This window comes from Syngnathus acus, chromosome 5, assembly GCF_901709675.1.
Source record: "Syngnathus acus chromosome 5, fSynAcu1.2, whole genome shotgun sequence".
NCBI lineage: Eukaryota > Metazoa > Chordata > Actinopteri > Syngnathiformes > Syngnathidae > Syngnathus > Syngnathus acus.
Genome location: NC_051091.1, coordinates 3,057,260 through 3,081,300, shown reverse-complemented (window position 1 = coordinate 3,081,300; position 24,041 = coordinate 3,057,260). Strand labels below are relative to the sequence as shown.

Sequence of the window (24,041 nt, the reverse complement as noted above, 5' to 3'; positions counted from 1 at the left end):
CATACAGTGTTGGGTTGTTTGGGCCAGCAGCTGATGAGAATCCTGGCCGTCACTAATAGTATAAGCCTCATGTTAATGCAGCTTTTTTTTTTTTTTTTTTTTTGAAACGAGGCCGCATTGTGGCGGAGCATCAGTGAGAACAAAACGGCGGAAAGAGCTCCGCCGGCAACAGATATCATTTCTGTTCTGCTAATTTTGTCTCCTCATTATGTCGCCGTCCCCGCTGAGCCGCAATGAAAAGCAGCAATCATCCCATGTTACACATTAAATATTTCAATTTCCACAATTGAAAACAGATGAAACACTGTAAGAATTTCCTACACTTAGGGGGGGGGGGGTTGGAAATGTCGAGGGAGACAGATTCATTCATGTGGCCCAAGTGGTGCTGCTCTAAATATGTCTGCTGTTGGACAAGAAGAAAAGGATTGTGTGGATTGTTGGCATCTTTTTGGGCACTCACCAGCTGCTGTGCATGTTCCGGGGGAGTCACTGTACTGCACAGTGGCACTAAATTATTTGGACAATTGTGGAGAAAGGAAAATAAAACATTTTTGACGACGTGCATGTCTTGGACGTGTGTGTCGAGCCTCCTACTGAAAGTATTTGCATTCAGCAAATTCTTCTATGAATGATATTTGCACCTCTTGACAGGGAATTGAGTACTGCTGATTTTCACAAAAGTGCTCCTATCCGTACACAATACAGCAGTTAGGCTTGGAATTTTCTCCGTTGTATGATGTCATTCTACCACTGTGCACAGTAAAAACACACAAATGTCACATCAGTAATCGATACAGCTCACAATCACGGTCATTTTTAGAGTCCGTGTTGAGAGGGTTTTTTTCCTCTTCCAGATATCTCTATTAGGTAGAAACCTGTGCGGCATGAGTACAGCGTGATGGACTACTTGCTGGCCTTTGGAGGAGCAACACAGCGGATAATTGTCTATTTCATCCCGCTGCCGCGACCTCTTGATTGAATTTGTCATGGGGACAAGTGGTGAAGCATTACGCTAGGCGCGTAACCTTTGTGGCTGGAGCGCCCGCCTTGATTTCTTTTCTTGTTCTTCCATGACATCCGATATTTGGTAAATGTTTTGTGGAGATGCCAATGGGAAAGCTGACCGTCATCAAGCGGGTGACATTGCACTTCTCGGAAAATCAATGAATAGTATTTGATTGAATGCCACAGAAGAATTGCAATTTGGCAAAAAACTCGAGGGTATTTCACATGACCCTAAATGATGAGGTAGTTTTTTTGTTTCTCTTTTTGTCAACATGAGCATCAATACGGTGTTGTTGCAATGCAGCGAGGAACAGATATTTGAAAGTACTCGCTGGCATATATTCTTTATCATCTGCAAAAATCATCTTTTCTACACGCCAATGTTATCTGTGCTCCTACTTGTTGAAACATTCTTATATTGTGTTTGCGCGATAAGGATAAACAAGATATGTAAGCAGGCTGACATTTTTGCAGCTCCGCCACCCGGCGTCGACAGAAATTGACATCAAAGCGCTGACAGGCTCACCGACGGACATCATTTGACCAAAACCCCACACAGGCGGCTGAGTCAGACAAAGAGTTGTTTGTTTTTTACTCTGCGTTTGGTAAAAACACATGTTCCTGATATACCCACGCACTGCTCAAGCTTTAACTGGGCAGAATCATGTTTTGATGTTATAAAAATCCAACTGCGTACATTTATGTGCCAGACAGACAATTTATGCTGCAGTGAATCTACTTTTCCCTTGAACACTGCAAGAGATAAAGACTTTCCAACTGCTCCTGCATCTGTCTAGCGAGCTATCTATCCCCGGGGTGAACCAACCTGTCTGGGTAAGACGAGAAAAAGAATATTTCAGATCTGTGATATCATACTTGCTATCAGAAAATTATATGTCAGTCTATCTTAGCTGGGTGTGTTTGGGAAAGTGCTAAATACTACCAGGAGAACTTTTAATTGGATAAATGTGAAGACGTACGTGCGTGCTGGAGGAGAAGGAGCACATCCTCATGCACTTGTGTACCCACTGACATTTAGTGTGCATCTTGCACTTTCCTAGTCTGGGTTAATCCTGCAGCTCAGACGGACCAGCGCGGTCGCAAAGCTCCTGTCACTGGTTCGATAGCGGTAATACGACGGTTCAAAGGTTGCAAAAGGACGTGCGGCGTAATTAAAGGTCGAGGGACACATGCTTTGACAATGTCCTCAAGACGAGTTGACCCCGTAGCGTGCGTGGCCTTAAAAAGGATAAATGACTTTTTAATAGCTGGTAAACAAATAAGTGCATGTCTGAAAGTGAGTGGTTGCTTTGGAATTTTAAGACTTGTCATTCGGGCTATTTTTTATACTGACAACACCCAAATCAATCTTCTCAGACTACAGACAAGGCCACCCTCTCAAACAAGTCATGCTAAAATGTACCAAGTGTACTACAATGGTGTACTACAAGTCTAAGGAGAGAATCTGCCTCCTCTAGTACTACATCGGATGGTGGGAAATTTGGGGTCGATTTCAGCACCCACATCGATAATTTAGACCCAAGAGCCAGTTTGAGACCGAGAGCTCCTCTCATCAGCCACGGGTTACCCTTTAAGTAATGAGATGGAAAATGTCTCTGGCAATCACAGCACATTTACGAATGTAAAATGTTGCACCGATAATCATGCTGACACGGGAAGATGACATTTAAGACACTTTCACAAAGGTTGCCAGAGACGAATGCAATCACCCTCTTCTTAATAATGTCTCATTTGATATGTACTAGGATGCAAATATTAGATGAGCAGCTTGAGGAGGCATACCGGCTTCCACGGCCTTGACGGTGATGTTGTGCCAGCCGGCTGCCTCGCGGTCCAAAACTTTCTCCAGCGTGATGGCGCCCGAGTCGGGGTCAATCTGAAAGATCATGTCCCAGTCGGTGCTGTGATCGATGGAGAACCTGGAGCAGACACGTACCACCGATACATAAGAGGGCTTGGGAAGAGGAATACAGGAAGACATGCATCTGCGTTTCGCAGGAAGCAAAAAAAGAAAAATGGAACTGTGCTCCGTATGTATGCGTTGGCATGATTAAGACAACATTCCGGCTAGATGAAACCTTTCTCCGCATTTGGCAGAAAAAGACTCATTCCATGGACGTGTACTCAATCTAGTTTTGGTATCAATAAAAATAGTTCAACTGAGTCTTCTGGTACTTCTTGTTTGTCGAGTGAGCATTAAAGATAAATGCCAGCCGAGGTCAGCTACGTGAACTGGCAATATCTTGCAACCAACCCACGCTTTTTCGGTTTCCTTTTTCTTACTTTGGACCAAAACTGGATTTTTTTTTTTTTATGGATTGCGGTATAGAAGCAACAATCTTACCCTTACATAAATTGCTTCTTTTTGATGAAAGCCTCTTTCTTTTGATCCGCCAAGCTGCAGCAACAAAAACTTGACCGACAAGCGCACCCCCTCCCACCCGTAAACCATAAACAAGGATTTATCTTCTTAAAATTTGACAGCAATCCCTTTCTCTCCCATAGCTGCTGTCGATCCGGGTTCATCTTTTGACAGGTGCAGCTGTCTGCCAGCTGTTTGATTTACCTGCTGGAATATGTGCAATGCTTTTAGCTGCAGCCATTTGAAGCTAGTGGCAAAGCACCCAGGAAGCATTGCTATAAATTCTGCCGTTGTGTGTGTTTCTTTTACCCACCCCACCCGTGCTCGGGCTGCGTTAATATGCAGGACTTACAGAGTGTGTGCACGACTGTGTGCGCCAGAGGCCATGAGCTTGCCAACTTAGCCCAGTTGGTGGCTTCTGGCCAGCTTTCCCCTTTCTCCCATCCACTTAATCACCCATTCATTTTCTAATGCACACGCAAACACGGGCGCAAATGTAACCCACACGCACGCGCGCACGCAGCCTCGAGGCTTCGGGCTGCCTGTGAACGACAACGCTGCCAGTGTGTTGTACTTTATTACACCTGGAACCCGGGCGCCTCATGCATTTTTAATGGAGGTAATTTGCACAGGCCCCGTGAGTGTGAGTGTTACACTCCGTCAACGACACTGTCTTAGCCCTTATCTACTCTCCAGCTTCCCGAGGCCCGCAATTGCTCTTTCCAGGTGTAAACCCAAGACCTTGGTACAGGAGATTACGCAGCGATACTGTCTCTTATCACGCTCTGTGATCATAGAGGAAAAAAAAAAAAAACAGACGGATGATGAAGCGCCATCCATTGTGCAGTTTGAGATTAAATCGGCTGCCTGTGTGGACTGCGGGTTCTTTTTAAGCCCATTTTTCCTAATATAAATTTGGTTCCAATAAAAATTTTACTTACTAGCGGTTAAGCATGCAGAAAGACAAAAAATTGACACTACTGTTTTCATATTCAGCCTTGGCGAGACGCTTTGCATTGCATATGAATGAATAACTTGAAATTTTGGCAACAAACATTGCACCGTTGCCCCAAGGAGGAGCCTCCCATGGTCCCACTGGTATGAATCCTTTTCCAAATTGCCAAAGCTCTTTGCAAGGCAAATTACTATTTTCATCAAAGCTTATTTCCGTAGCCTCTGTCCAGCTCTGAGAGGCAAGTGCTTCGCGTTCTGTATACCAGCTGATTGCAAAACGACGTGCAAAAGCCAAGCATCTTAGCTCATTTAATTAAAAAAGGTAATGGGGAAGCGTGGTTCAAGGTGCAAGTAAGTTTCAAGGACAGTGGATGCAAAATCCATCAGGAAATGCATCCATCATTCCGCACTTGTCTCACTTTGCGGCGTTTTATACCTGACAGGTTTATTCTTCACGTCGGGGTCTCGGGCGGTGACTACGCCAACCAGCGCTCCCACTTTGGCATCCTCCTGCACCTCCATGACGGTGCCGTCGGCAGGCTGAAAGAGCGGCGGTTCGTCCACGTCCGACACGCTGACGCGGACTATGGTCTGATCCCGGAAGGAGCCCAGATCCACGAAGCGAGGATCCAAGTGCTTATTCACGGCCTCGACCACGACATTGTGTGTGCGTTTGCTCTCAAAATCCAACAGCTGTAGGGGGGGGAAAAAAAAGCAAGTGTGTTTAGTCTCAGTTCTGGCTGTCAGACATCCTCATTAGGAAGATATTGAGCCAAAACACTGGAAACCTAATTCACCCCGCTGTCACGTTTATTAAACAAATCGAGCAACAAAGAAGTCAAATAATTGTGCACATTTCCCACAAAGAATATTGGATCACTCTGGATAGGGCTACAACAACAGTATCACCATTTCCTGGACGGGTTTGCAGCAATGTCAAGATATCAAACATTGCAATGCAGCCACGCCAACGTTTACATTTTTATATATGAACTTTATAACAACTTGGAAGTCAACCAGAAGATTGTTTGACTTTTGAAATTCCACAATATATAAGTAAAAAAACACTTGAATTTGGAAGAAAAAGTAGGGACAGGTATAATCCACAATAACCAAGGCAAAGCGCCCCAAAGTTTTGGTTTGGATCAGTTCAAGGACCAAAACTGGGACATGACTGTAAAAATCAACTGTTAGTCATTGAAAATCTCGGTGCCAAGGAACTACGTTGAAGTGAGTTGCGGAGCATAATTTAAACTAAAGTAGCTACCATCTTGTGGCCTCCACAGACAATTCTAAAGTATTTGGGGTGCTTTGATACCTTCTTGATGGAGACGACAGCTTCTTGGGTGGTGGCGTCCGTGGTCACCCTGAAGAGCTCACCTCCTTCCTGGATCAGGTAGCTCATGTCTGTGTTCTCCCCCATGTCTGCGTCGGTAGCAATGACACGCCCCACTGGCGTGCCGATGGCAGCGCCTTCTGACACCATGAACTGGTACATCTCTAGTGGCCGGACCAGAGACAGGTACAGAATTTAAAAAAACAAAAAATAAAAAAGACTTTTGGCAGCAGTTTGCTCGTAGCATACTGCAAGGGCAACCTGGCACTGGATGTATTGAAACTGGTGTCAAATGTCAATAAATTCATAAAAACAAAATGGTTTGGAGGAGGGCGATTATGAGAAAGCTTTGAATTTATGGACCTGCGCTCGACTTGCTTTTCGCCCCCTTTTTACCATGATGGAGTCAATTTGGAGTCTATCAGAGCAGCAAAGTCATTACCTTTGTGAGGTTTAGCCCTCCGACCGCGCAAACATGATCTAGCAAGATGAAAAAGTTATGAATACAAAAGAAGTACAATGAGGCATATCGAGTTCAATTTGGGCCAGAATGGTTCTGCTCCTCAGGCTGTAACAGAAGTGAAGTATATTTTGGGGAAAAAAGAAAGAATCAGCGTGTTCGCAGTAGCATTCCCCTGTTAGATGTCACAATAGTCTTGGAGCCTAATGAAAACGTGCTAGGTTTTTGTTGGGAGATGCCTCGTGTCCTATATTGGAGTTGCACAATAAGCAAACAGGAAGATTAGCTACTTTGAGGAGCATTTGTTTTGGACTAAAGAGACATTTCATTTGACTGCAGGAGCTAAATAAGAAGCCCAGAGTGGCCGCCTTATTGACAAAACTCATCTATGGAAGCCTCTGCTATTTCATTATTTGTTCACAATGTTTGCACTCACAAAAGCCATTCGAGCAAAGTTATAAGTCCTCTTTTCTAAGGTTAATAGACATTTTTAAGAGCTAGAAATACTGCCGTGTTGATTATGTCATCATTTTAATCTGCATAATTTTATTTTATGAACAAAATATTGGATGATTAACAAGCAACAATGCTTTTAGGGAGACATAAAGCCATCTCTAATTACAATTTTCTGTTGACCACGGTCATTTATTTATATTTCTGAGACAACTTTAGTTCTGTTGTCATTCAGTGATCTTCTTCAGACCTCCTTGTCAACGCCAGAAAACGTTTGATTGGCGGTCAGAAAAAATTGTGCATGTGACTTGCCATTTATTTTGATATCTCAAAATTTCACAATGACTGGACTCCTGTGTTTATTTATTTATTTATTTACTTGGTGGTTTGTTTAAATATCTGTCAGGAGGAGAATTTGTTGTCCACTCACTCTGCGGGAAGCGTGGCGGGTTGTCATTAACGTCTGTGATCACTATGGTCACCGTGGTGGACCCGGAGAGACCACCCATTTGCCCTGCCATGTCGGTCGCCTTGACGACCAGCTCGTAACGATCCTGCGTCTCGCGGTCCAGATCTGCCACGGCTGTCATTATGATCCCTAATGATAGCCGGATGGGTGGCCGGCCAGAAGAAAAAAAAAAGAGAAAGAAACAGAGAAAGGGAAAGATTCAAGAGTGGACTGGAAAGCTACAGTTCAGCACATCTGGCTATTGTCATAACCTCCCTAAACCTCATCATCAGGCAAGCGCTGCACTCCCGAGTCCGGCGTATTTCATCTCACCTCGTGAGACGTGCTGCTCGGTCACAATTGTGTCACATTTGCGGCAGTGCACACATTTCTTTTTGACACCGCTGTATGAAAAGGAATAATGTATGCCAGAAGAACATGGAAGCAGATGAGCCATTCTGTTTTAAAAAAAAAAAAAAAAAGTCACGGCTTTCCAAAGAGCAATGAAGGGACACGGAGAAAGCGATCAAACCTCAGCTTGAGCGTTAGGAAGCATACACACGCGCTGTGCTTTTATGGAATGTCCTGGTCGTGAAATCAAATAATCGTAAAAGTTGAACAGGTTAGCCGATGGAGATCCTTTGCCGATCCCCAAGAAAATTTTGGAACGTGTTGTCACAGTAGTGTGAAATCCTACAAATACACGTCGTCTTTTTGACAACACGGATGCGTGGGACGAGAAAACAAATTTCAGTTTCTCAAGTTAAATGACATTTGGTGAAGGTAAACTTTTTCCAGATGGTCTTCATGTTTTGTTTCAACGCACTGCATCGTCATTGGAACGTCTTCACAAAGTTGTATCAGTAAAGTCGTTGAGAAGTATCCATGAAAAGTCACTTGAAGGCATTAGTAAAACAGGCTTAGAAGTGTAAGCGGGGTTCAGAGAAGAAGTGTTGTCCTTCTTGGAAGAAAGGAGACCTTCTTGTCTCTGGCCCTGCAGCATGAGTGTTCAGCTGCTTTACTTTGCACTAGTAATCTAATTCCTGTCCTCGTCACATCAGAATCTATTGATGTATTTCCGCGGTTCCGTGTGCCGTCGTCTCGCTCCGAGGGCCGGCGCGCTGCGTTGGGAATACAACTCAATGATTCAAGTCACAGTTAGCCCTTGACTGTGTCCGATGAGCGGCCAGGCCGAAATGCAGTACATGCAGCAATGCAGTTAAGATGACGTGCGCCCACCCTCCCCTTCGTTCATCTAATGCCAGAGTGGTTGCCTCCAAATTCAGAGGGAATCCAAGTTGAAGCCCTGATCAACATAATGGCGCTGAGGCTTCATGTAGATGAGGCTTTTATTCATGGAAGCAGTCAGTTTAGCATGTGAGCTCCACATTCCAAGCTGCGCCGCGCCGTTGAAATATTCTTCCAATTTTATCGGTTGTGACCACGCACACCAACTGTGAAATAAAGCCCCAGTATGCATAATATTAATTTCATATAAAAGACACAGAAGACATTCTAATCTCTTTTTTTTTTTGTCTTTCCTCTCTCGACTCACTAGACAAAGGAAATGTGAGTCTGATTGTGATTTTGAAAATGATCTGCCTGACATTCCAACTTGCATACTGTTTCAAATACTGCAGAAAGAAGCAAGAGCGGTCCAACATGCGGCTCACGGGACATTTGAGGCTCTTATATATGAGCAAATACGTTCAAATGTATTTTCTAATATGTTTGAATATACTTGCAGATCAATTTGATTGTTCTTGTCAGCTAAATGCCAAAACCTTAGCATTATTTTATTTTGCCATAATGCCAGAGAGCATTGACTTGTGAATGCTCATAGCCCATCAAAATTGCTGTGTTGCCCTTCCCTCATTAACTTGCACCTATCAGGCTGGACTTCCTTCTTCTAAAATCGAGAGTGGGTCGGATGAACAGACCTCAGTTTGTGAGGCAGGCGCCGGAATGAAGCATCCAGTCGGGGGAACGCTCCCACCAAGTCAGAACCATTTATCATCCAGGCGCTCAGGTTGGCCAAATCACACTGGTAGCCGCCAAAATGGGAATCATTAAAACTTTAGTGCTTTTCCCTGAGGAAGGTGGGAGATGCACTCCAAGACCCCACTGCCAATGCTAAGCTAGCCCAGGCGGTCAGCTATATATATATTCTCTATATTTTTTTCCTTTTCATGAGTGTTTTAACTTTTGTTTGTTTTTCATGGCAGTGCCGAGAGGAGACAAGCGATCCTGACATATAGATTAATTTGTTTTCAGTTACAGAGAACGTTGAGACCACAAATAGCCTCGGGTAATGGGCTGCATGCATTTCACCAAGTCTGCGGACAAACAAATCATTATCTGCTCACATGCGTCTGTTCTGGCGATTATCTATACATTCAGCATTCTACATTGACTCCTGATTTATCCTTATTTGTCTTTTTTCCAAATGCACTATCCATGGGGGATGAAAAGAGTCTTAAATGGTATCATCACCGCGGTAATATTGCAACTTCACAGTGTGGCTGTAAGGCTTGTGCTGCCGAGATCCCGTGATGCTTTGCGCTGGCTTGTTAAAGGCTCCGGGGCAAGAAATCAATGAGATTCAACTTGTTTGCTCAAATGAATGAAAGTCATTGAGTGAAACTTTATAGGGGGCCTTGTTTTGCTCAATTGCTTTTATGTTTTTACCCACAAAAAGTTATTGGTTGAGGGAATTGCGGCCTCTAATCGTTCCATGATTTCAGGTAAAGAAAGAAAGAAAAAAACAAAATACATGGAGTCATTACTTACCTGTGTGCCTGCCCACAGTGAAGAACTTTTCTCCATCCAGGACGCTGTAGACCACTCTGGCACTGCTGCCATACGACGGGTCGTCAGCGTCGGACGCTGTGATCTTGAGAACAGACGTTCCTATCGACACAAATGAACCATTTCAGTTTCACCTTGGAAAGAAACTTTGTTTAAAGGTTACAATTAGACTCAATGTGATTTTTAAGGGCTCCAAGGCCCAGAAAAAAAAGCATGTTTCATCTGCAGTGCGGTGATGCCGATTGTCTCGGCTCTCTCATTAGCCCACACACAGCTCTTCAGGATGAAAGAGAACATTAAGTCAATATTATCATTTGCATCGAATAAAGACGCAGCAGAAGGCCACAGCATAACGATTAAAGACGATTACTGCCACGCAGATGAGAAATGACGACATCCAAACAGCCTGGCGGCAAGACAATCATTTGGTAGTTTCTCAGCTTGTCCCATCTGTGGTCACGCAAAGCTTTTGAGTCTCGGTAGCCTAATGGACAAAGGGCTGGCCTCCTCAACCAGGACTTTTGGCTTTGAGTCTGAGCTGGGTTTGATTATCTTTCTTCAAGGTTCAGTTTTGCAGCAACAGCATTTGGACTGATGCAAAGTTACATCAAATCATTGAGTCACATTAAGCAAAAGCTCAGCCCAGGTTCGGCAACAGTACTTAATATTGCACATTTTCATTTTGGGAATAAATTAACAAAAAAGGCTAAGGCTCCTCAAGGACAAAGAGTTGGCCCTTTGTGTCCGTCACTGTGTGGGTAATTACGGACAGCTGGTGGTGTCCACCAAAGGTCACCGCTGTAGCCTTTCTCGGAGGCCTGTCACGGCACAGCTCGGCCACCGAATGGCTATATGCTAATGATGCTAATTAGTAGCGAGTGTCAGAGCGCTGTTCACTTCACGTCATCGTCGTGAGCTCCGAGGGGGAACTTGATCGCGGTGGTGGAGGGTGGAAGGATCCAGAGTTACATTCATTCATTCCGACCAAGCTTGCAACTCAATTTAGTAATTGTGCATCAAATTAATTTCACCCACTGAAATGAATTGAAATGTTATTCATCTTTTCCAACAAAAATGTAAAGAAATACATTGGCTTTATACATCTCTTTCAAAATGGCTGACTTCCTGTTCGATTTTAGATATGGCTCCATGAGACTTTTTCATGCTTTGTCTATGATCGACAAAATCTAACCAATCAGTGAAACTGGTGTCATGGGAGAATTGTTTCCTTTCCTACTAGTATGCATTTTTCATGAGGGATGGTGATCATCTTTTCACGCATATTGAGGCCCCCACTTTAAACACGACATCAACCGTCAGGATAGCTATGAATAAGAATGCCTAAAGGCTTTCCATCAGATCTCCTTGCACCAGTTCAGCAATGAGCATTTCCCAATACAGCTCTGTGACAAATCAACCAGAAGGTAAATAGCCCGTTGCTTTGCCTAGCTCGCTCAAAGCCACAATGGAAGGCGATAAAGATAGCATCAATCCCAGTTGGGCCAAGTGAATGAGATACCTGTCTTATCGTATTGAAAACATTAGACTGGAGAGACATGTTTTTTTTTATTGTTAATTCTGCCCACCAGCTTGGCCCAACTGCAGTGAGTCCAATAAAAGCATTTCCATCCAGTGGATTAGTCTCTTATCTTAATTTTCCCCAGGTAACCATGCTGGTTCGGGCTACTGGCTGCTTGCGTTGTCAGATGGCTTGGAAGAACTATATAAATGCAAATCATTCTATATTGTGTTTGTATTAAAACACAGAAGCCTGGCAGCAGGTTGGGGACTTGAGGTCTAATTGAAGTTGGATATTTTACATACTTGGAGTGTCTGCTGGTGTCACACTGATGCAGATTCTATTACTGAAAAAAAGAGAATCAAATCATCGAATGGACTCGAGTCAGCATGTAAGGCAGATTATACAGTAGCTTCATTTACAGATCGCAGAAGACACCAGAACTGTACTTTTTGGGCTCCTTTTGGTACATGTAATTTCTCTGTTGAATGTACGTTTAAAACGTACATTTTTTCAATCAGTTATTTTATTCAACCTTAAGAGAACATCCATGTAAATATAACAAAAAAAAACATGCAATTTCAACAAATATATATTTGTAAGTACACTTTTACCAAGTTTAAATGCCAGATTTTTTACCAAGTTTCAAATATTCAATGAAAAATAATATTTCACTGAGCAACAACAACACAAATGATACTCATCCGCTCGACCCTGATCGATAAAAAATACAGCAAAAACGCAACCCTGAAAAATACCAACACTCAACATTCAATATCGGAAGAGTTAAATGCCCATCTCCCTCCAAAAATGTTCAAATCAAAAAGCAAGCCTCTGGAGTTTTCCTAAATCCTTAAAACTGCATGACAATAGTTGTAGTTGGGAATATGTTTGAATATACTTATTCCAAACCAAAATTAAATTTTAAAAAAAGAAAGAAAAATAAATACTGAAATATCTATTTAAATCTCATGGGAAGTATTTGTACTTTGTTTGACTGCTGACTTGCTGATGTACTGCTAACAACAGCGCAGGCCCTTTTCTGCTCTGTGAGAGCGATGGTTCAATTAGAGCAAGGTGGCCTGCTGCGAAAGCATGCAAGACTGACAGCTATTTAAGAGGTGGCCTCATAAAATAGATTTGTGCCCCCCACCTTCGCCTCTCGCCACGCCGGCGAGGGGGCTTTAACAGCCACAGCGGCGAGTCTCTCGCCGCCGTCCCATGAGCGGGACAACTGACTGCGCCCCACCTAGCATTATGGATCGTTTAGCCATCATAAAAGCTGAGGTGTTTTCACATGAAAAGTTATTTCAACACCACTTTCACCATGATTCATTCCTCCCCCGGCCACACAAACGCTTCGGGAGTCAGATAGAAACAGGGTGAGGAATAAAGAAGTGTGGGGGGGCTGGGGTGTCATAAAGATCAATGGGGTGCGTTGGTACATTGATCCTTTTTGAGATCTTGACGAGGATTTAGGGAGAGGTTTCGTCCCTTCTGATAGAGGTTGTAAATCCAATTTTGGTTAGCCTTTGAATTCACAGCTTATAATAAATAGAGCAGATCCGTCTATAATAGTGTATTTGTTTGGCTGAAAATACTTTGCAGTGCTGAGATAAAGCCAATGTCTGGCCGAAAGGGAAACTTCTTTAGCTTTTTTAGAGTATCAAATAACTCTATAAAATAGTATCAGATCAAAAAATGAATTACGTCTTATATTAAAAAAAATATTGCGTGTTTAATGGTTAGCACTAGACGAGGCCCTTCTGTGTTGAATTTGCATGTTTTCTGCATCCAGGCCTCATACTTTGACAAATTCCATCTAGGAAATGTGTCCAAACGACCCCCAACAGGAAGCAGAGACTGTAGACAAATGGGCCATACTAAATTGTAAAGCTTTTTTGGCTACAAAATCTAATGTGGGCGGAACATGGGCTCCGAAGGCCAGTAAATCACATTCATTTATTCACATCATATTTTTTTTCATGTTATTTTAATTTCACTGAAGACGACTCCAAATTAATCGGGATTCACTGATCTTCAGCATTTTCTGTCAGTCAGCAAACTCCCAAAAAAATAATTCTTGGGGATAGTGACTTTCCTATTCTGTGCCATAGTGCAAATAATGCACAATGAAGTATACTTCTTAGCATGATTGCACAGAAATAATCACATCACATATTGGGTGGCTCTATTACCCCACCCCCCCCTCCTTCCGCTCAACAGACACACACACACCACCCCCCCACCATGGCACTAACTCAGCCGTTCTGCAAGAGCGATTCTCCTTCCTCCCAAACGCGAGCACCGATTCAGGCCACGTGCAGATCAGCGACAATCAATTACAGCAAAGCGCCACCGGCTGAGCGCATCGCAGCTCGGACGTCGCCTCTCGTCCGGATAAGGACGCTTGGCGGAGACCATCGATTGGAAGTCACTGCTGCCTCCACCTGTCTCATCCATTGTTAGCATGACAGACTGGAGGCATCCTAATGTGGACTGCAGCACTTTGCCTGGGGTTATCTTGTTGCGGCAGAGCAACACTTGCGTAATTAGCTCTTTAATTCTTACACGGCGTACAAAATTGCCAATGCGTTACAGCGCTCACCCTGACTCTGAGGATGGAGCCTGGAATCAAAATGATGACACTTCTACTGCTTGTCATGAGTCCTAGAGGATTACGCTCTGTGTGACCAGTCTGTCTTGGATTTCTACCACAGGTGGGTTAAGTAGAGAGGAACCTTCTACCATTGCAACCACATCAAACTGTCGCAACAACATCCTCCACTAAGAAGTTTCCCGGGTGTCCCTGCAGGATGCCGACGAGACGTCGAGGTGAAAAGCTCAAACCTTCTAATGCTTCAAATGTAACCAAGCGGCCTTGAGGAAATGTAGCAATCTAGCTGTTTGGCTATACTTAAATCTGCAGGCTTTTTAAACCCTCCTGAGGCCTCACTCAAGCTCCATAAATATTTGAGCATTTACTATTGATGGGGAAGAGCGCAGGGGGAAAAAGCCTGGCTGCTGTTCAAATATTAACGAGGCTTTCCAAAACATAAACATTAAGCCCAAATTCCAATGTGAACCACCTGCTACTGAGTCGTGCTTGAAAGCGGCTGTTGATACAGAGATGTTAAAGTCTCCCTCGACTCGTTAAAAAACATCGTGTTTGAGGCAACGAAAAACACTTTACGCCACCAAGGCTGTCTCCTTTCACCGTGGAAAGACTATATTTAACTCGAGGAATATAAAAACTAATTGGCCACCGTCTCTGTACGACAGAAAAGCTGCAGAAATGTAGACGATGTCTATTGGGCAATGGGACGGGACCAGGAACGATTTTCCACACGTCCTAAAACGCCACATAACAATCGGTGAATGTCTCCCCGATGTACCTGTCTCACTGTTTATCTGAGGACACAGCCAGTGCTGCTCCCCCTCCCACTCCTTTTCATCCTATCATAAAGACATGCACCCTTCTCAACAACATTCAATCAAGCATGAATGGCAAATTTGATTTAGGACTGCAATTTCATTAGCCGCATATTTTTCAACAAAACAACACCCGGCCGGCCCAGTCGCTCGCACTTCATCAACATCGTCGCCACTCCTATTTTATCTGCCCTCTGCATGTTTTTTTTTTTGATTCAACCAACCTTGGAAAACAAACAAGAGTATGTACACAAGTGTTAGTTTGCTTTGATAGCAAGTGAATGAAGTCGCGGGGTGAGAATTTCTGGCAGCTAGCCACTGATTATTATATAAATATTACAGCCTCTTGTTTTCCAAAACGATTTGCTGCACATTAGTTGCTCTCGCCTCAAAAACAGATGCTCATGTTATCTTTACCAGCTAGGCACAAAAAGCTTTGACATGGGAGTGATTTAAAACTTGTAAAGTATATGTGGATCGCAGAGAAGCAGACTTTGAAATGGGAAGAAGGTACACATAGGGCCAAACCACATAAAAGATTACAATCGAGACTACTACTTTTCAATTTCAAACTTGTATTTTTTTTTTCACTCGAGGGCACGGAGATTTCTCATTCAAGCATGTAGCAAATATTTCACACCTTTCATCGTTTGCCGCAGGATGCCTTGCCACAGAAATAACCGCGTCGCCACTGATGTCGGATAATGTCGTGTTTGTGCACGTCTCCCTCGAAACAAATTGTGTTCAACATCCGAGGCTCCACCGTATTCTTACTGTGAATGGAATTTAGCTGATATTCAGGAGGGGAAAAGCTAGCAACATCTCATCATGTGGTTCCTTTTGTATGCTGGATGAATATTTCTCTTTGCTTAGTTTCAATGATCATATGAGAGTGACAGGAAAGCAGCTTGAAGCCACTTTTGAGGAAGTTTTTTTTTTTTTTTTTTTTTTTTTACAAAGTATGTCAAATTATTGCTTTTTGTGACGCGAGTTGCGTCACCGACCACAATAGGCTTGTGAGCAGAAGGCAAAAAAAAGAATGGCCGCTCGATGGCTCGTATCTTGAAAAACTCCTAAATTGAAAATTGATTAAGTCGGCGGTTTTTATTGGTCAGTTGACAGTTTCCTACAAATCTGATGGGAACACATTTTTCTTTCTATTGTCTTTAATTATTTAGACAAGTGTTTGTCCTTACGTTCAAAGTGTGCCGCTTTTGCCACCTCTGAACTGCTTCAATTTAACGTGTCTTTGACACTTCAGTCAAACCATGTGAATCTCGCCGTCCAGCCTCTCACTGATACGACCAATAAATAATGTGTTTGATCAGTGTCTAAGGACTTCATCAGCAAGTGCCTCTATCATCGAAACATTTGACAAGCCCCAACTGCGCGGCACCTGTAATAATTTCCCTCTTTAGCACTGTGCCAGAACACAGCCGGACGGCTCACTGGGGAGCAATGCAATCATAAACGCCTCCCTACTCCACGTTTGATTGCTCGCGGTGGGTCGTAACCGACATCAAGCCAGTGAGGATGCACCATGTCGCCATCACCTATCGTTTATTTTCAGATATTGCGCTGAGCATTTGTTTCGATTACACACTTCTTGCCTCTGACCTAATTTGATCCGCGTGGAATCTAAAATAATCACCCATTCAAAAAAGGTATTCAGGTGGCGCATTTGATTCTAGGTCTTACCTATAGGAGACAGTTCGGCCACACTGCCGATGTACGGTCCCTCCGAGAACTTGGGCTCGCTGTCGTTGATGTCTTGGACCTTGATGACAAACTCGGACTCTGGCTCCAGCGGGTCGTTGCTGAGGCGATCGCGGGCCTGCGCTCGCAGCGTGTAGAAGGCTTTCTCCTCACGGTCCAGCCTCTCCATGGCGTGGATGTCGCCCGTCAGCTCGTCGATGATGAAGACGCTGCCCGCCCCTTCTCCGGAGATGGTGTACTTGATGGCGCCCTCGCCTTCATCTGAGTCCGTGTGAATCTGTAATTGAATGAATACGGTTTGTAATAGCTTGGGAAGATTTCAAGGAGCGCCGGCAGCGAAATAAAAGACTGGATGGATTGCCATTTCTAAATTGCTTTGTTTAGGTTGAAATAGCACAAATGGAGCAAAAACAAATTCTGGTAAAAGAGAGGTTGATGAAAAAATGGCCAAACATCATCCAAGCCTTACAAATGAAAGTTCTTGACATAGCTCCATATCAAACTTTATCTGTGTTTGATTTCAGTAGCTCAAAGTCAAATCAAGTTGACAGTTCAATTCTTATCATCCTGGCCCCGAACAGTAATCGCAGTCCAATTTCATCCACCGGGTCAGTACACCAGTCATCATTTAGGATGTGACAAAAGACTCGACTCTTCCAGTGGTAATTTACACCTTTTCTGCAAATGACATCTCTCCCAAATGAGGCGTTCAAAGTCATTCCGGTAGTTGTTAAAGGTAGACGAAATGAGAACTTAAAAGAGTCGATATAAATCAGACCAACAGTTCTCCCTAATGTGATTGGATGTTCAGACGCTCGCCAGACGGCAATACTGGGGCGCTGTGCGGTTCTTCAATCCAACTTAACAAGAACCTCTCCCACTTGCCATGCTCGTATGGCCAGCGATTTTGCAATGTGAACCACAGGAAGGTAATATTGTGAATTTTAGACAGCATCTAACGAACCAAATTACAGCAGCTATTCTCCTTTGATATACACTTTACTTCTTTTGTCAACTTTATTTTATGTGATCATCTGTGTTCAGCGCTCAATATCAATCTGGCCTCTCTTTATAACGCCGCATTTCCAAATGGGATTGTACCGAGAAGAATGTGCATGAAATGTTGTCACTGTGCGTTAAGTCAATTGCACAAAGGCTGCCACCATGTACGCATTCAACTTTTCTACCAACTACACACCTCACACAATCGCACACACACACACGTACACTTCATTCACACTAAATGAGTTCATCATTTTGCTAGCATGATGTAATTCTGCCCCTCAGGCTGGATATACCCATCCGTCTGTCAGTCTATCATCTCTGGAGTGATGCGAGTTGGCGGCTTAAACACACACACGCGCACACACACACATGTGCATGGTTAGCTAAATTCTATTCGGCAATCTGAAGGTCAAAGCCAAGACACAATTTAGCAGAAACAAAAGCGGATGTGCAGACAGACCTTCAGCTTCTTTATTTTTTATACCTACAAAAAATAGAAAGCATAATTCAGGCACGCATTTGTTTGCAACGTGAAAGCAAAAAAAAAAAAGACAGGGGGGAGTCAAATCCCAAAATGAAATCCTCCATTTGCTCATCAAACTCTTGCAGGTTGTGAAGTGGTTTACTATTCCCACAAAAGGAAACAATAGTTTTTCTGCAAGTTTGTCTTACTTTTATAAAGAGGCCCACAGACACCATTCCAGCCTTGTGCCCACGCACTTGCACAAGATAATAATAATGCAGGCCAGGTGAACAATGCAAACAACACTGACTAACAAACTAATACTATGAGATATATACTTGCAAAGGTGGGAGGGGAGTGGGTATCGGTTGGGGGCTAGGACACGAGGCGCTGATTGCAACTTTTCAGGGTGGGACGCACTTCCTCAGCATACCTGAACTCACACTGGGAAAGAATCGGAGTTGGGGGGCGTCGAAAAAGGCCTCGGAAATAGGGTTGTGTATTGCGTAATTGTTTGAGTGCATGTGAGTCTCATGTCCTTGATCGGCGACAGGCAAGCCAAAGCAATGTCTCTTGCCATGGAGACGACCTCGCTGTGTCCTGAACACTTACTACATGAAGCATCTGAGAATGAACCAGTAAGGGAGATGGGGGAGAAAAAAAGAAGAGGACTTGGACTTTTTATTGTTTGCCGGTGACCAAAGTGATGCAACAACTACCCAATCCAACCACTTTTACGTTTGTGAAGCTGATCTTTTTACATTACCAAAAAAATTCTTGGTATTCCAAGTACCACCATCACGACTAACTTTAAAATACATCTAAGTTCCATTAAGTTCACATAAAAATTGTACCCGAGCTAGCTTTGAAATATTCTTCCCAATTTGAGTCAAAACAGTTTTTCTTAAAGTCATGTTTGAATATTCGTCACCTCACACAAATCAGACACTTTCGAGATGGACTTGAAGAAGCACTGCAACAAGTCAACATCACCTCGCAAATATTGCACACCTATTCTGGAGAGCAGAGAGCTATTCTACCTGCTTTACACGTCTTTTATTCCAAATTACCTCACAGCGGCACTTTTTCCCCACCCGCGCTTTAAGCGACTTCAGAATAATTGAAATTATATTTGCAGGAATTCCGAGCGGTCGGTGCTTGAGCTCCTCCGCCTGCTTGCTTGATGGAGAGCGGTAAAGCGGTAACAAATTGGCTGTCCCTTATTTAAGTCTGTGTAATCAGGAGGTGGGCCTGCCACATTTGGCTGCCGCTTGTCAGTCCCTCAGATCTCGGCCGCTTCAAAGTGTTAACAAGGTGACTATCAGTCGCGGCAGAGGTGGAAGCTGCTGCAGAGGAGGCAAGAGAGGAGGAAGTGGCAGTAAATGGTTGCCCAGTGAGCAGACGCCTCGACAAATAAAAAATGAACGTCTGGAGTTGATTGGATAGAAGTGTTAAGGATGAAAGGAAGAACATCGGAAGGCAAAAGTGGCTGTTCTGACATGATCCTCAACCTCACAGTGGAACTTTTAAGGTCACCGTGCACAAAATTACACGTGTCGAGCGGGAACATCACTGCTCTGATGCACCAAAAATGACCTATCAGAAATGACAAGCCGCAAATGACACATTTTACTCGATGAAGGGCAAAGCAAGAACATTTTATTTGTCCTTGTGTGATGTTACGTCACTTTGCGCTAGCGTGTGACTTTTCAGCCAGCGGCTATGCTAGCCAATGCGCTCGCTGAGATGTGACGTGCTTTGTTTGTGGAGAATAACTCAATTACTGACTGCAGATTGTTCTTCCCAAATCCGTTCAGAAAACCAACAAGAACGCCAATCGTAAATGTTACATCTGTTGAACATTTACGATCAGAATTCATGTACGCCGTTTAACGCGATTAAAGTTACACTCCCTTTCTGAAGTGAAAGGCGATGTGACGTTTTTATTCCATATCCAGCTCTTCAAAAGGAGCCATATTTCACTCAGTGGAAGGCTTGTCTCCTCCGCTCGCACTAAAATAGCACATTTTGAAAAAAATATATTCTAATGGCTCTTGGATCGTTCACCCGGCGAGGATTCATTATCTAAATGTACTGATCCAAGCTGCCAGTTTAATGTGACGTGAGTGGCCTTTTTATTGGTAAATCAGATTTCATTAGCGGAGTAGCCGGTGTTAGACAGAGTGAGCTTGGCAACTCTGCTGACTTGGCTCAAGTAATATTAATGGAGAGGAAAATAAAACATTAAAAACATGTCGCAATCATCCAGTCGGCTCGGGCCTAAACCTCCGCCACGCTAAAAGCGTTGATTGCCGACATCCAGCTGAGTGCATACATTTTCATGAGAGGAGGCGCATTATCACATCATTTGTCTCATACTCTGTGACAAATGATGTGATAACTGCCTTGCAAGCACACGTGTCAATCTTCTAATGTCCCAATACTAACGCCCATCTAGACATCATTCAGATACCATTTGAACTTCATTATCAGAACTGATTCCAATCGTGGTGAGGGGATGCCTCAGCCACTTGGAGGCAGTCACAATTGCTTATTAAGCCGTACTATTGTTTATTGTTCTTTGCAGAAGATAAAGAATATATGTTGATCATTCAGGCCAATCAAATATATTGTATTGCAATAAATATTATTCAGCAAGGCATTTGTCACATCAAAGTGACTTAAAGCAGCACTTTTTGTAAATGTGTGCGACAAAACGGACGTCTTACCTTTCCAACATAGAGGGGCTCTGTGCCGGTGTACTCCTCCACCACAAAGAACTGGTTCCACACCCATCCCCGCTTCACTCGTTCCACGGATGAGGCTCCTTGCTCCCCCCTGCTGGAGTCACTAGTCCGTGCAGCTTCACACCAACAGATAAAGAAAGTCGATGCAGCCAGCAACGTCCAAGCGGCAACTGTCCAGTAGGGAGCCATGTCCAATTATAGGAAACACAAACAACTAAAAGAAAAGTCCAGCGGGGGTCCACATGTAATTAAAAAAAAAAGAAAGAAAAAAAGAGAGGAATAATGTCCACGTTGCAGTGAGGTGAATATTAATCCATTAGATCAAAGATGGTCAGTTGAATGCAGGCCGTTTTAGATTCTTGTACTGTAACATGGCCACTCATTGGGATTCCATCTTTGACCCATTTCCGCGTAAAGCTTCACGTGACATAACAGGATCTTCTGAACTAAACATAAAGATGAGCTCTCTTCTGACACCTTTAATTTCCCAACAATCTGTCTATCCAATCAAGTTAAATGTCTTCAAAATGTCCATCTCTTGTGTTCCAGGTGGTTTCATGGCATGCTGTCCAAAAAGTACATTTCCTTGGAAGGTTGTTTGCTCGATCAACAGTAAAACTGTAGACTAAAGCGGTCGCTCTTCAAATGTCTTGCACTGGTCCAACAGTGATCCCAAGAAAGGCCAAACCTGTGAGACAGAAAATATGACACAATTACACGATGGGGAAATAAAAATAACCAAAATAATTGCGGCATTCTGAGGAAACCATGTGAAAGTGAGCAGAGAAGCTCCATTTAGTCAGGCCATTGGCTTATTTAAAAATAATAATAAAAAAAAAAAGTGTATTCATGTGACATCATTTTGTTTTGCTCTGCCCTAAGAATTTACAATGTGTGTTTGCTTAGGATTATCGGTTATTTAATGTGTTCTCAACAATGAGCTTGCAGCCAGAGGTCATTGTTCGCCTCAGACTGACAGAACGAGCCTTCAACCTCAGACAGACGATTAATTGCATGAGGAAACACTGATTGGATGAAAGTATTAATCAATTAATTCAATCCAATGAGGCAACAAGCACCTAATACCGCAGACAAACACTGGAGAGCAGCTTGGGCAAGGATGGGGGGGGGGTGATCTCTGTGGTTCAGTCGATCCAAAGCCAGAAGGAACGGAAATCAGCGAAAGGAAGCCAAAATGAAAGCCTCACAGCGGAAATGAGAGCCTGACGTGTTATGCGAGGAAATATTTAGAAAATCACAAACGAAAAGGAACGTTTTCTTTGGTTGGCCTCACAATCCCGAGGGAAGACAACGCTTGCCGGCGGACGGTTTAACCGATTGTATTTGTGTCCTGTCCGGGGGACGTCTATAATCACACTGGCTTCCCGCTTGGCCCTGTAGCTTGCGGAAATAATTCCTTCTCAAGCTGTTGGTGGAGGCAATGTGCGTGTTATTGGAAAGCAGCGTCAAATCCCCCGGAGCAAACAACCTCGAGAGCGAGTCAAACAGCTCGCTTCTCTTTGCTCACCTGCTCCAGACGATGCGTCCAAAACATTAATGCACTTTGCTGGGATTTGGACGCTTGGTAGACATTGTTGTGATGCAGAGCGTTAAGTCAGCACCCAGAAAGCGCCCGATACACAAAGTGTGTTCTTGTGCGACTTGTGATACAAGTCAGCGCTAGCTTGGATTTTGACTTCAACAATTTGACGACACATGAAAGCTGGAAAGGGAACTTGGATTTTTCCAAATAACCACCGTTGCACCCACTAAGATTTGTGTTGAAACACATCATACATATCTGAAGATAATTGCTAAAATGATATGCAAGGACTGAGGATTGGAGTGGCCACTTGTGGAGATGAAGCGATACTATTTCAATTTTTTCGTCTGGCGTAAATCATTCCTCCTCCACTATTTCCTGAAACAACATGAGCACGCATCAATGATAATCTGGTGCAATTGCAATTTGCCCTTGCGAGCTGCCCAGCTTGCAGTGCCTTGACTGAAAATGCATTTTCCTTTTGAATAGTTGGATGTATTCCAGCCACTGGAAGGTTTTCACAGCTCAAAAAGTAGTTATGTGCAGAATTCCCAAAAATGCTAAACCAAGTAGCAGTAGCTATGTGATTGTCATGTAAATGGGTGACTTGGCTCAGTAAAAGTTGGCAGACACTGCTGGAAACATATGCAAAGAAGCGCCAAGACGCAGATAATGTGCATTCTCAGCCTTGCCCGCATGAATCTTGGCTGGGACAGCAGCGGAGGCCGGGAGAATGTGACCCGTGTTGCTCCCTTAGCTACGGCTATGCCTGCAGCCACGCCACGCAACAGAGATGACAGACTATCCTCCTCCTCATCGTCATCATCATCAACTTGCTCCATAGCGTCAACACCACCCCATCGATAAAGTTAACAAGTACCATCCAATATACATGACTCCTTTCACTCTCTTGCTCTGCTTAAATTGATCCCAAATACTTCGTTTCAAGTTTCCAATTAGCAATGTTCCAGCCGTGAAGTGGAAACTTCAAAGCCATAAAACACACGCCGTCATGTTTATTCCACGCTGCCTTCGAGGCAAACGGCGTCGGGAGGATGAAATTAATTCATTTTGCCTATCTGCTGCCCCCTCCCTCTTTTTATTTTACAGTAGATGACTTAACAGGGGCGTCAGGCAGTTTCAATGTGTTTAATTAGAGAGCATTTGTATCAAACATATTTGCGCATGCACCAGCGCCACACAAATTAGTTGATTTGCAAAGCGAGCGCTCGCTATCTGAACACAAAACTTATCCAATGGCTCTCTCCCTTATTCCGTTCTGCCTCCACATTAGGGAATTTCATTAAGTGTGTACACATTTACTCATAATTAGGCCTGAAAGTAAGAAACGCTAATGAGGAAGCGAGACGCGTATGCTAGCGTGTCCTGGCTTTCCCTCAAATTTGGCCACCGCCACGCCGGTTTGTCGCCAGCCCATGCAAGCTAATTAGCAGCGTGTCAATTAGCGCCCTTTCCTTTTCTGGCAGCGGCCAGCAAAATGTAGGCTTGATGATGCAAATACGGCTGCCATACTTGTCCATCTCGTTTACTCCCATCTGAGGGATATTGGCAAGCATTGGGCAGCCATTCGTGACCTATTAGGCATGCCGGATTGATCGGAGAGCTTGCGTGGGAGTCTCATCAGCGGGCACGACCAGAACGGGCCCTTTGACAGCTGGCAGCAGGCACATGACAGCCAGGCGAGAGTGGCGGCCAAGAGGCAAGGGGCCTTCCCTCGTCATAACCTTCATTTCGTAACGGTGACCATT

General features: G+C 43.8%; 1 protein-coding gene across 2 annotated transcripts in view; it reads right to left on the bottom strand.

Annotated features, from left to right (window-relative positions):
- The window catches only part of LOC119123089 (cadherin-22-like), an 87,724-nt gene that overhangs the window by 15,141 nt on the left and 48,542 nt on the right, over positions 1–24,041 (bottom strand). For both annotated transcript variants that reach the window (XM_037251910.1, XM_037251911.1), the window contains exons 3-9: positions 20,712–21,417; positions 16,497–16,791; positions 9,830–9,949; positions 7,022–7,189; positions 5,661–5,842; positions 4,779–5,035; positions 2,809–2,945 (exon numbers count right to left, since the gene is read on the bottom strand). In XM_037251910.1, the coding sequence (XP_037107805.1) occupies positions 2,809–2,945; positions 4,779–5,035; positions 5,661–5,842; positions 7,022–7,189; positions 9,830–9,949; positions 16,497–16,791; positions 20,712–20,918 (1,366 nt within the window). In that variant the 5' untranslated portion in view covers positions 20,919–21,417. The remainder of the gene's footprint in view (positions 1–2,808; positions 2,946–4,778; positions 5,036–5,660; positions 5,843–7,021; positions 7,190–9,829; positions 9,950–16,496; positions 16,792–20,711; positions 21,418–24,041) is intronic.